General features: G+C 47.3%; 1 protein-coding gene across 1 annotated transcript in view; it reads right to left on the reverse strand.

The window, feature by feature from the left end:
* Positions 1–727: 727 nt before the first annotated feature.
* JMJD8 (jumonji domain containing 8) overlaps positions 728–12,000 on the reverse strand; it is a gene marked incomplete at its 5' end in the record, with an annotated part of 13,535 nt that continues 2,262 nt past the window's right edge. The window contains 7 exons of the mRNA XM_083372432.1: positions 728–2,443; positions 2,591–2,725; positions 3,492–3,559; positions 4,694–4,813; positions 6,688–6,756; positions 7,740–7,836; positions 9,392–9,468. Of these exons, the coding sequence (XP_083228558.1) occupies positions 2,363–2,443; positions 2,591–2,725; positions 3,492–3,559; positions 4,694–4,813; positions 6,688–6,756; positions 7,740–7,836; positions 9,392–9,468 (647 nt within the window). The 3' untranslated portion in view covers positions 728–2,362. The remainder of the gene's footprint in view (positions 2,444–2,590; positions 2,726–3,491; positions 3,560–4,693; positions 4,814–6,687; positions 6,757–7,739; positions 7,837–9,391; positions 9,469–12,000) is intronic.

The following is a 12,000-nucleotide window of genomic DNA, read 5'->3' on the forward strand; positions in this document are numbered from 1 at the left end:
ACCTGGGTGTCTTAGAGCCAATCATCAGGAGATGGTGAGTTCTAGCCCCGCCTTAGGTATGAAAACTGGGTGACTTTGCTCCATTAACCAGGAGATGGTGAGTTCTAGTCCCGCCTTAGATATGAAAACTAACTGGGTGACTTTGCTCCACTAACCAGGAGATGGTGAGTTCTAGCCCCACCTTAGATATGAAAACTAACTGGGTGACTTTGCTCCACTAACCAGGAGATGGTGAGTTCTAGCCCCGCCTTAGATATGAAAACTAACTGGGTGACTTTGCTCCATTAACCAGGAGACGGTGAGTTCTAGTCCCATCTTAGGCATGAAAGCCAGTTGGGGGGATCTTGGTCCAGTCTCTTACTCTCAGCCCGCTTCGTCTCACAGGGTTTTTGTTGTGGAGAAAATAGGAGGAAGAAATAGCATTAGATATGCAATTTACACAAATATGAGCTGTCACTGTTGTGACTACTGCCTGTCGATGGCCTTCGGTTAGGCTGAAACAGGAAATAAAGATTTGTCCCATGTTTGGGGCCTAGCAAGGTAATCTAAATAGTTAACAAGCATTTAACACATATCTCCCTTGCTTCTCAGCTAACAAAGTGAGATAGAGCTTGTGGCCTAGAGGTAAAAACAACTGCCTAATGTGCAATCCGCCCAGGTTCGAATCTCAGAAGGGTATGGCTGACTGATGAAAACAAATAAGTTTGAAATGCATATCAGTCTCCCTTTAATTCTTTGTTAGCAATCTAAAAAAAAATTACACAAATATGAGCTGTCACTGTTGTGACTACTGCCTGTCGATGGCCTTCGGTTGAAACAGGAAATAAAGATTTGTCCCATGTTTGAGGCCTAGCAAGGTAATCTAAATACATACATATATACACACAAAAAAAATGTTTATGCTAAAATCTGGTATTTCACATCAGCCAGGGACATATCTGATAGAAACAGGACCAGGGTGGAATCTGCTGATCACGTTTCTGTTACATCAAGTTGACAGGAAAATCATTTTGGAGGAGGAGGAGAAAGAAGAAAGAAAGTAGTAGTAGTAGTAGTAGTAGTAGTAGTAGTAGTAGTAGTAGAGAACATAGGCACATCCTGCCAGAAAAATGGGGGAGGATGAACAATCAAGTTAATTCCAGTTTTTCATCCTCGGGTTGCTGACCAACCTCCACCCACGTCACCAGATTTCCTACCTGCCTTGCAAGGCTGTAATTTTGAGCAGCCCAAATTATTTTTAGCCAGCTGGTGGTGTAAATATCCCCTGGGGAGTTGAAAGAGCTGGATGAGACACACAGGAAATAATAACAGCAACACCTTGTGTCCTCCCTCAGGGAACATTCTGTTTCATACACACACAAACACACACACACACACACACAGAGAGAGAAAGCGAGAGAGCCCAAACATCATACAAATAGTCCTCAACCACCATCCTTTTAGTGACCCTTCCAAGCTACAAAAGAATGAAAAAAGACACTCGTGACCATTTTTCACACTTACAAACATTGCAGCATTCCCCGTGGTCACGTGATTAAAATCCGGACGCCTGGCAACTGACTCAAACTTACGACGGTCGCAGTGTCCGCGATCTCCTTTTGCAACCTTCTGACAGGCCAAGTCAACGGAGAAGCCAGATTTCCCTTAACCGCCGTGTGACTAGCTTAATAACTAAAGTGATCCACTTCACAACCGTTTGCAACAAAGGTCGTAAAATGGGCCGAAACTCATTTCACAAATGTCTCGCTTAGGAACAGAAATTTTGGGCTCAGTTGTGGTCGTAAGTCGAGGACTATCTCTAATTGATGAAGCAAGACCCCCGGCCTCACCTTCTTCTACCGTGTGGCAAATGCGCGGGCGGGGAGAAGGATGCTGGGTAGCAAAATACACCTGAGGAAGCATTAATCTTAACTTTCTACCGTTTCTAAAAAAGTTGGGTGGCGCAGTTGGTCCTGAGATACTGGCTGAAAAGTTTTAGGAGGAGATCCCTGAGAAAGATGATCTAGGATTGGTCAGTTGGGACCACATCACCTCTGCTGGTCTCATTGACCATAGAGGTGGTGTTACGGTGGTCAACCATAGCTGATGGCCACCACTTTCGGGAGGCCCTCTGGCTGTTGAATTTCATCAACTCCATCGGAGCCGGCCAACCGAAAAATTTCCGGGTGGTGGAAGTTGTTATTCTCCGGCCCCGAACCATTGTGCCAGAATGAATGATGGCGCAGTTCACCTTAAGGGGAGAATGGGGCAACTTTCAAAGGGTATACCGGCCTGGAGGTTTGAAATGGCCAAGAAATCCAACTGCTTTGCACAAGGAGTGATGGGGAGAGTCCCATCATACGGGAGGTGTCACGCGGAGCTGCTAACCCAGGAACGTAGAGATGAAAACACTGGTGTCCAGGTTGAGAGTCGCGTGCCACCAGCGGTCCGGAAAATAAAGAACCTAGAAGGAAAGGGAGAATGACTCCAGATGCAATGGCTTCCTAGAAGATCTTCCCTTGCTCCCTCGGCGTGGTTTGGGCACTCTGCCTGGAAGCCCGGTCTGTACATGGGGTGAAGGGAGGTTTGCGCTTGCCCTGCAACAACCTGCCTCTCCTGGATGGATGGTGCACTCCACCGGCTTCTCCCACGGCGGCAAGGAAGGGTAGGTATCCAGGAACCAGGACAGAGTCGTCTTGTTGGGGTGGAATGCTGGTGTTTTCTCCGGAGGGTACAGGAACCAGCGCTGGGGAGAGAGTGACCGCAAGCTGTAAGGAACGAGCTTTGTACCACTGCATGATATTTCAGTACGTCTCCTACCTCCGTAAGGTGGCATCGAGGTGAATAAAAGCCTTGAAATATCCACAACGCAAAGCACAGGAGGATGCTCACCACCAACAGTTGCTCGGAAAACTAACTCTAGACTCTCCTGGACCCCCAGTGCTACTTTCGAGGTTTAGTATAGTATAGGACTGTGTTCCTTAGCAACTTTAAGGTGTGTGGACTTCAACTCCCAGAATTCCCCTGCCAGCCATGAGAACTGGGGAAGGTCTGGTATAGGGTCTCCTGCTTGAGCAGGAGGTTGCACTAGAGGTTATCCAAGGTCCCTTCCAGCTGTTATTCTCCTATTCCTTCCTTCCTTCCTTCCTTCCTTCCTTCCTTCCTTCCTTCCTTCCTTCCTTCCTTCCTTCCTTCCTTCCCTCCCTCCCTCCCTCCATCACTGGAGGCTTTCAAGAAGAGACTGGACAGCCATTTGTCTGAAACGGTATAGGTTCTCCTGCTTGAGCAGGGGGTTGGACTAGAGGATCTCCAAGGTCCCTTCCAACTCTGTCATTCTGTTCTGTTCTTCTGAGATGCTTTCTCAACTCCCATTCCTTCTGTGGGCTGGGATTTCCCTTATCAACCGCAGCTGTCTAGGCTGCAGTTCTTCCTCCAGTTTCCCAAGGTTAACCTCCCATCCCGTAACAGGTGGGAACGTAGTTTGTAGGGCAGCGTCTCCTTCGTGCACTCACCTTCCTCCCAAAGATGACCTCCGAAAAGCCAGGCCCGTGCCAATGAAACGGCACTCCCGAACCGGAGCCTGAAAGAGAGTGGAAAAGGGAGAAAAAAGGAAAAAGAAATTAAAAGAAAGAAAAAAGAAATTAAATCCAGAACGAGAATCGGACGGCTCCTTAATACCCTAACGACCTGGAGCACAGCCCAGAATTCTCAAGCAGGACAGAAGGATGCTTGAGAAAGCAAAGCTCTCTGATCACATGATGGGCCTTCTCCGCGAATGATCTCGGTGGTCCCTGGGCTCTGCCCAAAGGTCACTGGCGTATGACGTTGACCTCTGGAGTCAGCTTCTTAGGAACCAACCCCAATCCAATACGTTAGACCTGCTGGCCAGAGCTATCCCATCAGCATCACGGACATATACTGACATGGGTGACTGGGTTCATAGAAGGCTGACCCTCTGGAGCAGGGGTCCCCAACCCCCAGTCCGTGGACCGGTACCGGCCCGTGGCATGCCAGCAACTGGTCCACGCAAACAAGCAAAGCCCCATCCGTGACATGCAGGCAGCACACAAAACCACGCACCCTCCGGTCCGCGGAAAAATCTCTCTCCGTGGAACCGGTCCCTGGTGCCCAAAAGGTCAGGGACCTCTGCTCTTGAGGACTCCATGTTTCTCCTTTGCTTGGAGATATTGTGCCTCTCAAGCCCTGTTGCGAGCTGTACAAGATGACCAGGCTGAGCCCGAGGGAGGGGTCAAATACATCATTAGTCTTGCATCTCTTGGTACCCGCAAGAGACCTAAGCCCAGCCCATCTTGAATTCTGTTGACTCATATCTACCGCCAACTTGCTTGGGCTGTTGGTAGTTCAGATTCTTGTAGAGAGTTTTAGCACAGAATAAACCTACGTTATTTTGAACTGCCTGGATCCCTGATTTTCCCTGCTTGACATGAACACTGACAGGAGGAGAGGAGATGTAAGCTATCTCTAGCTAGCATCTGATTAGGCCTGGACAAAGATGGGCCTTGTGGGACTCGATGAAGCTGTTTTTAGGGTTTTTTTCGGAAGAGAACCCACAGGCGATGCTTTTTGGTGATAGCTTTGTGTCTTTGAAACTAAGGAGACACACATGGTCCCACCAAAGCAGATGAAGCTACAAAACCGTTGCCCTGTGAAGGTATTGAAACTGTCCCATCTCCTGAAGATACCAGCTACTGACCCCCAATCCCAAAACTGTATGCTCCCGTGGTGCCTGGAATCCCGAACGGTGGTGGTTTGTACTTCTTGAAGAGGGGCCCCCATTCAGTGAAATTATTGTCTCCGAAGAAGTAGAGAGTTTCTGCAGGAAAAAAAGGGAAAAGAGAAATTCAGTCGTTTTTCCCAGCAGGTTCTTGAGTGCCGCAGGCCACAACCAGGGACTAAACTGGCTTTGGTCTCTTTGCACCTAACCAGCTTCTTGTCTCAATACCTTCAAGGGAGAAAAAATCCGGGAGAGCAGAGAGTTTGCAAGGCAGATACCATATTTTCCGGCGTATAAGACAACTGGGCGTATAAGACGACCCCCTACATTTCCTGTTAAATTATAGGGTTTGGGCTATACTCGCCGTATAAGACTACCCCTCTTCCAACGCACACTAAATAAAAATTAAAAAACATCAGATTTGATTTTAATATGGTAATTTTAATTCAAATGCTTATGACATGCAGGTGCTTAGTAGGAAAACTGTCACTTATAAACATAAGGCTGTTTGTCATCAAACATGTAAACATAAAACAGTGCAAGTGGAAATAATAATAATAATAATAATAATAATAATAATAATAATAATAATAATAAGAAGAAGAAGAAGAAGAAGAAGAAGAAGAAGAAGAAGTTGGAGGGGACCTTGGAGGTCATCTAGTCCAACCCCCTGCTAAGGCAGGAAACCCTATAAACCCTGTAAAAAATCACAGACTGCAGCTTCTTCTCCAATTGGTCCCGCTTTCCCTGCGCAGACTAAATGGGAGATCCGCTCCAGGTTTTCCAGCCAGCCCTGTCCCTAAATTTTCAGCACCCGGCGTATAAGACGACCCCTGACTTTTGAGAAGATTTTCATGGGTTAAAAAGTAGTCTTATACGCCAGAAAATACAGTACTTTATTCATAATGAGTAAGGAAAAATAACTGCAGTCCAAACAAAGATAAGGGAAATCTGAATCCGGAGCAGAAATGTACTTTGAGAAAGTGTCTCAGACATAGTTTATTCATTAGATTTCTATCCCCTCTTTGTTACTTTATAAGTACCTCAAACCTTCTACTCCTTCTTCCGCCTATTTTTCCCCCACAACAACTACCCTGCGAGGTAGGTTGGGCTAAGAAAGGAACCGATCCAAAGTCAGATTTCATGCCTAAGGCAGGACTAGAACTCGTGGTCTCCTAGTTTCTGGGCCAGCACCTTAACCATGGTACCAAACTGACTCTTGTCCTTGTGAAATTAAAGGAAAGGAAGGGAAAAGCGCATTCAGACTTGCAAGATTCCATTACTGCAATCCTATCACAAAAGCAGTTTTTGAATTCGTAATTTTGGCATTCGGGTCTAGAATGCAGGGAGTCCTCGATTTACAACCACGATTGGGCCCAACACTTCTGTTGCTAAGTGAGGCATTTGTTAAGTGAGTTTTTACCCCTTTTTACGACTTTTCTTTGCCATCGTTACTGAGTGAATCACTGCAATACTTAACTTAGCATCGCGGTTGTTAAGCGAATCTTCCCCATTGACTCGGCTGTTAAGGTCGCAAAAGGGGATCACATGACTCTGGGAAACTGCAACCGTCATAAATACGAGTCAGTTGAATTTTAATCATGTGATCATGGAGATGTTACGATGGTCGTAAGTATGAAAAACGGTCATCGGTCCTTTTTCTCAATGCTGTTGTAACTTTGAATGGTCACTACATGAACTACTATCTGTACTCTACCTGGAAGAGCTGATTCTGGTCTGTGGAATCCAGGCTGAGTTTGGGTAGCCAAAGACCAGGGGTTCTTCAAACGTGGCCCTTTGATGACTTGTGGACTTCAACTCCCAGAATTCCTCAGCCAGGCACACGTGCCTGGCTGAGGAATTCTGGGAGTTGAAGTCCACAAGTCATCAAAGGGCCACGTTTGAAGACCCCTGCCATGGATCAAGGAAGCATAAAGAACCGATAATGCCAAGTTACCGTACATCCTACTCACCACTTCCAAGGGAAGCCAGATCCTGTGGTTCCAGCAAACGATCCACGTAATCTTGGAAGGGTAGATCCACTGCAGCAAAGAAACAGCCAGTAAGAACTCAATGCATCTTCTGCCAAACCTGTACAACCTTGTAAGCCAGCTTTTCGTACAATGCTCAGCAGAACAAGAACTACTTTTTCTAATATATTTTATTGATATTTTTTAGCAGTGCTTTTTTTGTAAAAGAAAATGTGCCGGAACTCACACATGTCATACAACCCGCCTTGCCTACCCTACAAGGTTCCATCCAAAAAAGGTGCCGGAACTCCGTTCTGAACGTTCTGTGAGAAAAAAAGCCCTGTTTTTTAGACATAAATCACCTAAGGACTATTTTTTAACGAGGGTGTGGGAGTAGGAGATTACCAGGCTGAGCCTGAGGGCAGAGCCAAACGCACCATCAGTTTGCAATCGTTAGGTTCCCACAAGAGAAGTCCACTGATTCTTAACTTGGCACAAATCCACCTTGGCCGTTGGTCGTTCAGATTCTTGTGTGTACGTAGCATGAAATAAACTTGCAGTGCCGGTAATCCTCGGCGTACGACCACAACCATGCCCCAAATGTCTGTTGCTAAGCGAGACACTTGGCAAGCCCATTTGCCCCATTTTATGACCTTTCTCAGTGCTGAAGTGAATCACTGCAGTTGTGAATAACATGGATGTTAAGTGAATCCGGCTTCGCCAGAAGGACGCAAAAGGGGGATCGCGTGACCCCGGGACGCCACGACCGTCATAAATATGAGTCAGCGGCCAAGCTTCTGAATTTTGACCATGTGACCGCGGGGATGCTGCCGATGGTCCCGAGTGTGAAAACCGGTTGTAAGTCACTTTTTTCAGTGCCATTGGAACATTGAACACTCACTAAAGGAATGGTCGTAAATCAAGGATTGCCTCCGCTTGTGAACTCTACCCTAGCCCCTGACGTCTTGCATCGGACGGGCATGCAAAATTGCACCTCTGTGTCTCAGCTCACTCTTGGGGCAGAGTTGGGGAACAAGGGTCTTTTGCATCCTCACCTTTGTGGTAAGAGTAGGTGTTGGCGGTACTCAGACGAACCAGATGTTCTCCAAATCTGGCCAGCAGCTGCTCTTTGGTGCACTGAGCCTGGAATTCCTGTGGCCACGGAAGAGAATCAGAGACTCCAATTTTACAGCCCTCCCTTCCCCCTCCCCCATATATATATAAAGGTAAAGCTTTATATAAGGTAAAGGTTCCCCCGCACATGCGTGCTAGTCGTTTCCGACTCTAGGGGCCGGTGCTCATCTCTGTTTCAAAGCCGAAGAGCCAGCGCTTGTCCGAGGACGTCTCCGTGGTCATGTGGCCGGCACGACTAGACGCCAAAGGCGCACGGAACGCTGTTACCTTCCCACCGTAGTGGTCCCCATTTTTCTACTTGCATTTTTACGTGCTTTCGAACTGCTAGGTTGGCAGAAGCTGGGATGAGTAACAGGCGCTCACTCTGTTACGCGGCACTCGGGATTCGACCCACCAAATGGCCGACCTTCTGATTGACAAGCTCAGCGTCCTAACCCACTGAGCCACCGCGTCCCAATAATATATCCCAGAATTCCTGAGCCAGCACGAGGGAACTATGGCTTTATGACTCGCGGACTTCAACCAGAATTCCTGAGCCAGCATGGCTCAGCTTGGAAACCTCTCCCTTTCCCCTCAGCATGGCTGGCTCAGGAATTCTGGGAGTTGAAGTCCACGAGTCACAAAAGAGCCAAGGTTGCCTACCCCTGCGGGTAGTTAATCTCTGGGAATTACAGGTAGTTCCCGATTTAGGAACAGAGCCTGGAATTAGGTCATAAACGATGCCAGGCATTAAATGGGTCATTGTGCAATGGACTCAATTTTGCCATTGTGGGGGGATGATTGTTAAGTGAGCATGGCAGTCGTTAAGCAAATCCATTGCTTGCAATGGGATTTTTTTCTTTTCTTTTTTTGCAGGAAAGTATAAACACTGGCTTCCACCCAAAAATATGAGTCATGCTCAGGTAACCTCAGGATGCTGGGCATGAATCACTTACAACCGCTTGGCTTCTGGTCCCAATTGTGGCTGTAAATCAAGGATTATCTGTTATTTTTTCTTTGGAGCACACGGGAGAGTGTGTGTGTGTGTGTGTGTATGTGTGTTTATAGCTGAGTGATTTCCTCAGACAATTAGGTGGATTTAGAAAGTTGCTGTTCAGTAAACCACAAGATTGAATGCCGTGCAAACACAACCACTGCTATTTCTACCTGTGCAATAATTTCCCCCTTAGATCACACTCAGAAATATTTATAGATAGAGCCTGGGACCACACTCACTCTTTGCAAAGTGGCTTCACAGTCCCGAATGATCGCTTGACTTTATTAATTCGTGCCCAGTACGGAGGGGCCCCCAAAAGATAGCAGCCTACAGAGATTAGAGTAGCACAGATTCTAACCTGGAACTAAGGAGAAACTTCCTGACAGTGAGGACAATCAACCAGTGGAACAGCTTGCCTCCCAGGTTCTGGCTGCTCCATCCCTGGAGGCTTTTAAGAAGAGACTGGACATCCATTTGTCTGAAATGTTGTAGGGTTTCCTGCTTGAGCAGGGGGCTGGACTAGATGACCTCCCAGGTCCCTTTAAGCTCTTTGAATCTATGACATTTCATCCAAATTTATAGGGCAGGGATACTCACGGTATTGTCAGTTAATCCCTGAAGAATTACTGGCCGAGAGAAGGCATACCTGGAAAGAGGGAGGGGGAGGGGGAGGGGGAGGAGGAAAGGGAGAGGAGAAGAAGAGAAGGAGGAGGAGAAGAGGAAGAGGAGGGAGGAGGAAGAGGAGGAAGAGATGAAGAGGAGGAGAAGAGGAAGAGGAGGGAGGAGGAAGAGGAGAAGAGGAGGAAGACAAGAGGAGGAGGAAGAGGAGGAGGAAGAGGAGGAGAAGAGGAAGAGGAGGAAGGGAGGAAGAGGAAGAGGAGAAGAGGAGAGAAGATGGAGGAGAAGAGGAAGAGGAGGGAGGAGGAAGAGGAGGAGGAAGGGAGGAAGAGGAGAAGAGGAGATGAAGAGGAGGAGGAGAGGAAGAGGAGGAAGGGAGGAGGAGGAAGAGGAGAAAGGGAGGAAGAGGGAGGAGGAGGAGGAGAAAAAGGAGGAAGAGGAGGAAGAGGAAAGAGACAAGGAGAAAGAGAAGATCATTGCAATAGCCCTACGGATTATACAACAACAACAGGACAAAAGCTTTGAAATCTTTTCAGGGCGAGGAAAGGCAGGCCCCACGAAGAGCCATGGTTCTTCCCACCCCGATCTGCGGTGCTCTCTGACGTGGGGCTGCATCCTGGGGATAATCACTCAGCACCCACCAAGAAGCAGACCTGTTATTTGTGGCAACGACTTTTGTAGAATATGCTCCTCCTTTGATTTTTGTTTTTGTTTTTTAAAAAAAGCATGCATTTGCATTTGAAATCACTCCACCCTACTACTGCTCAAGAACGCTGACTTTCAAGGCTTCTGGTCTACCTCAAATTCAAGGTGCTGGTTATCACCTATAAAGCCCTACATGGCCTGGGTCCGGGTTATTTGAGGGAACACCTGCTGCCGGCATCAAACGCCCTTCGCCCAGTGCGCTCCCACAGGGAGGGTCTGCTCAGGGTTCCGCCGGTGAGAGATTGCCGGCGGGTGACACCCAGGGATAGGGCCTTCTCGGTGGGAGCGCCTGCCCTCTGGAACCAGCTGCCGGTGGAGCTGAGGACTGCCCCCGACCTCCGATCATTCCGCCGGGGCCTGAAGACCTGGCTCTTCGAGCTCTCGGGCCCAGACTGAGGAGGAATTTTTAATTTGGGGTTCTTTTTTAACTGACTACAGGGTTAATTTAATTTTTTTAATTTGGTTCTTAATTTTTGTATTTTGGATTTTTAATTCCCTGTAAACCGCCCTGAGTCCTCAGGGAATAGGGCGGTATATAAATACAATTAAATAAATAAATAAATAAATAAATAAAGGGCTGATGGAAAAGGCAAGGGAGAATTTCAAATGGTTATTTCTGCCTAACTCTTATTTTAAAGGCGCTGGCGTTCTCAGTGACGGAGGATCTTATAAGGAGCCCAGAAACAAGTTTAAATAACTCCAGAGCTAAATAACTGGGAGATTGTGCCTGGTTCTAGCAAAAGATGGAGCTGTCTCGTTTTTTTGTTTTTTGGGGGGTTGTTTGTTTTTAATTCCTTCTTGCAAAAAATCTGGGACCTGGGCATGCTGCCCCCTCGTGGTGGAAAACATGGGCAAGGTGGGTCATTCGCCATCACTTAACTGTTGAATAAACTGGGCAAAAGTTAGGGAGGGGTCCCGTCTCTCCACCGTACAGCTCCCGTCTTCTGACAGCGCGGCATGCCTGCTTGTCAGCCTGCAGGGACAAAAGATAGGTTGCTGTTTCATCAGAAGGATATAAAGATTTTTTTAAAAAAAATGAAAAATAAAAGTTTCATAAGTAGGAAAAGGCTTCCTGTCCAGGTTTTGTTCACAGCACAATTAACTGTATGGCTTCTGATTCTGGGAAGAAGCTCCCAGAATAGAATATAAAAATATGGGGGGGGGAATACCCACTCCAACACTGGAAGTGCCTTGCATGTGGAAATCTAGCATCCTCCTGAGAAATGCAAAACATCTATCTTTCTGTAACATCTATCTTTCTGTGAACAGGGCCATATATTAATGGTTGCCCTTAACGCTCTATGAGGGACGCGGTGGCTCAGTGGGTTAGGACGCTGAGCTCGTCGATCAGAAGGTCGGCAGTTTGGCGGGTCAAATCCCGAGTGCCACGTAACAGAGTGAGCGCCTGTTACTCGTCCCAGCTTCTGCCAACCTAGCAGTTCGAAAGCACGTAAAAATGCAAGTAGAAAAATAGGGACCACTACGGTGGGAAAGTAACAGCATTCCGTGCGCCTTTGGCGTCTAGTCATACCGGCCACATGACCACGGAGACGTCCTCGGACAAGCGCTGGCTCTTCGGCTTTGAAACGGAGATGAGCACCGGCCCCTAGAGTTGGAAACAACTAGCACGCATGTGCGGGGGAACCTTTACCTTTACCTTTAACGCTCTATGTATATACATATGCATGTACACAAAGAACTTTAAGGGCAGTGGTTTTCATAGGAGTTGTAGAAAGAAGATTTCTTTTTGAAATCTGTCAACAAAGCCAAAAATCTACGTGCAAAAACAAATCCCCCAGAAAATACCACTAGATTTGGGAGAAAGGAAGAGAAAGAGGGGTTTTTGTTTTTTTGGGGGGGTTGTTGCAAAATGGGAGGAACGT

Source organism: Vipera ursinii (genome assembly GCF_947247035.1).
Source record: "Vipera ursinii genome assembly, chromosome: 13".
Classification (NCBI taxonomy): Eukaryota; Metazoa; Chordata; class Lepidosauria; order Squamata; family Viperidae; genus Vipera; species Vipera ursinii.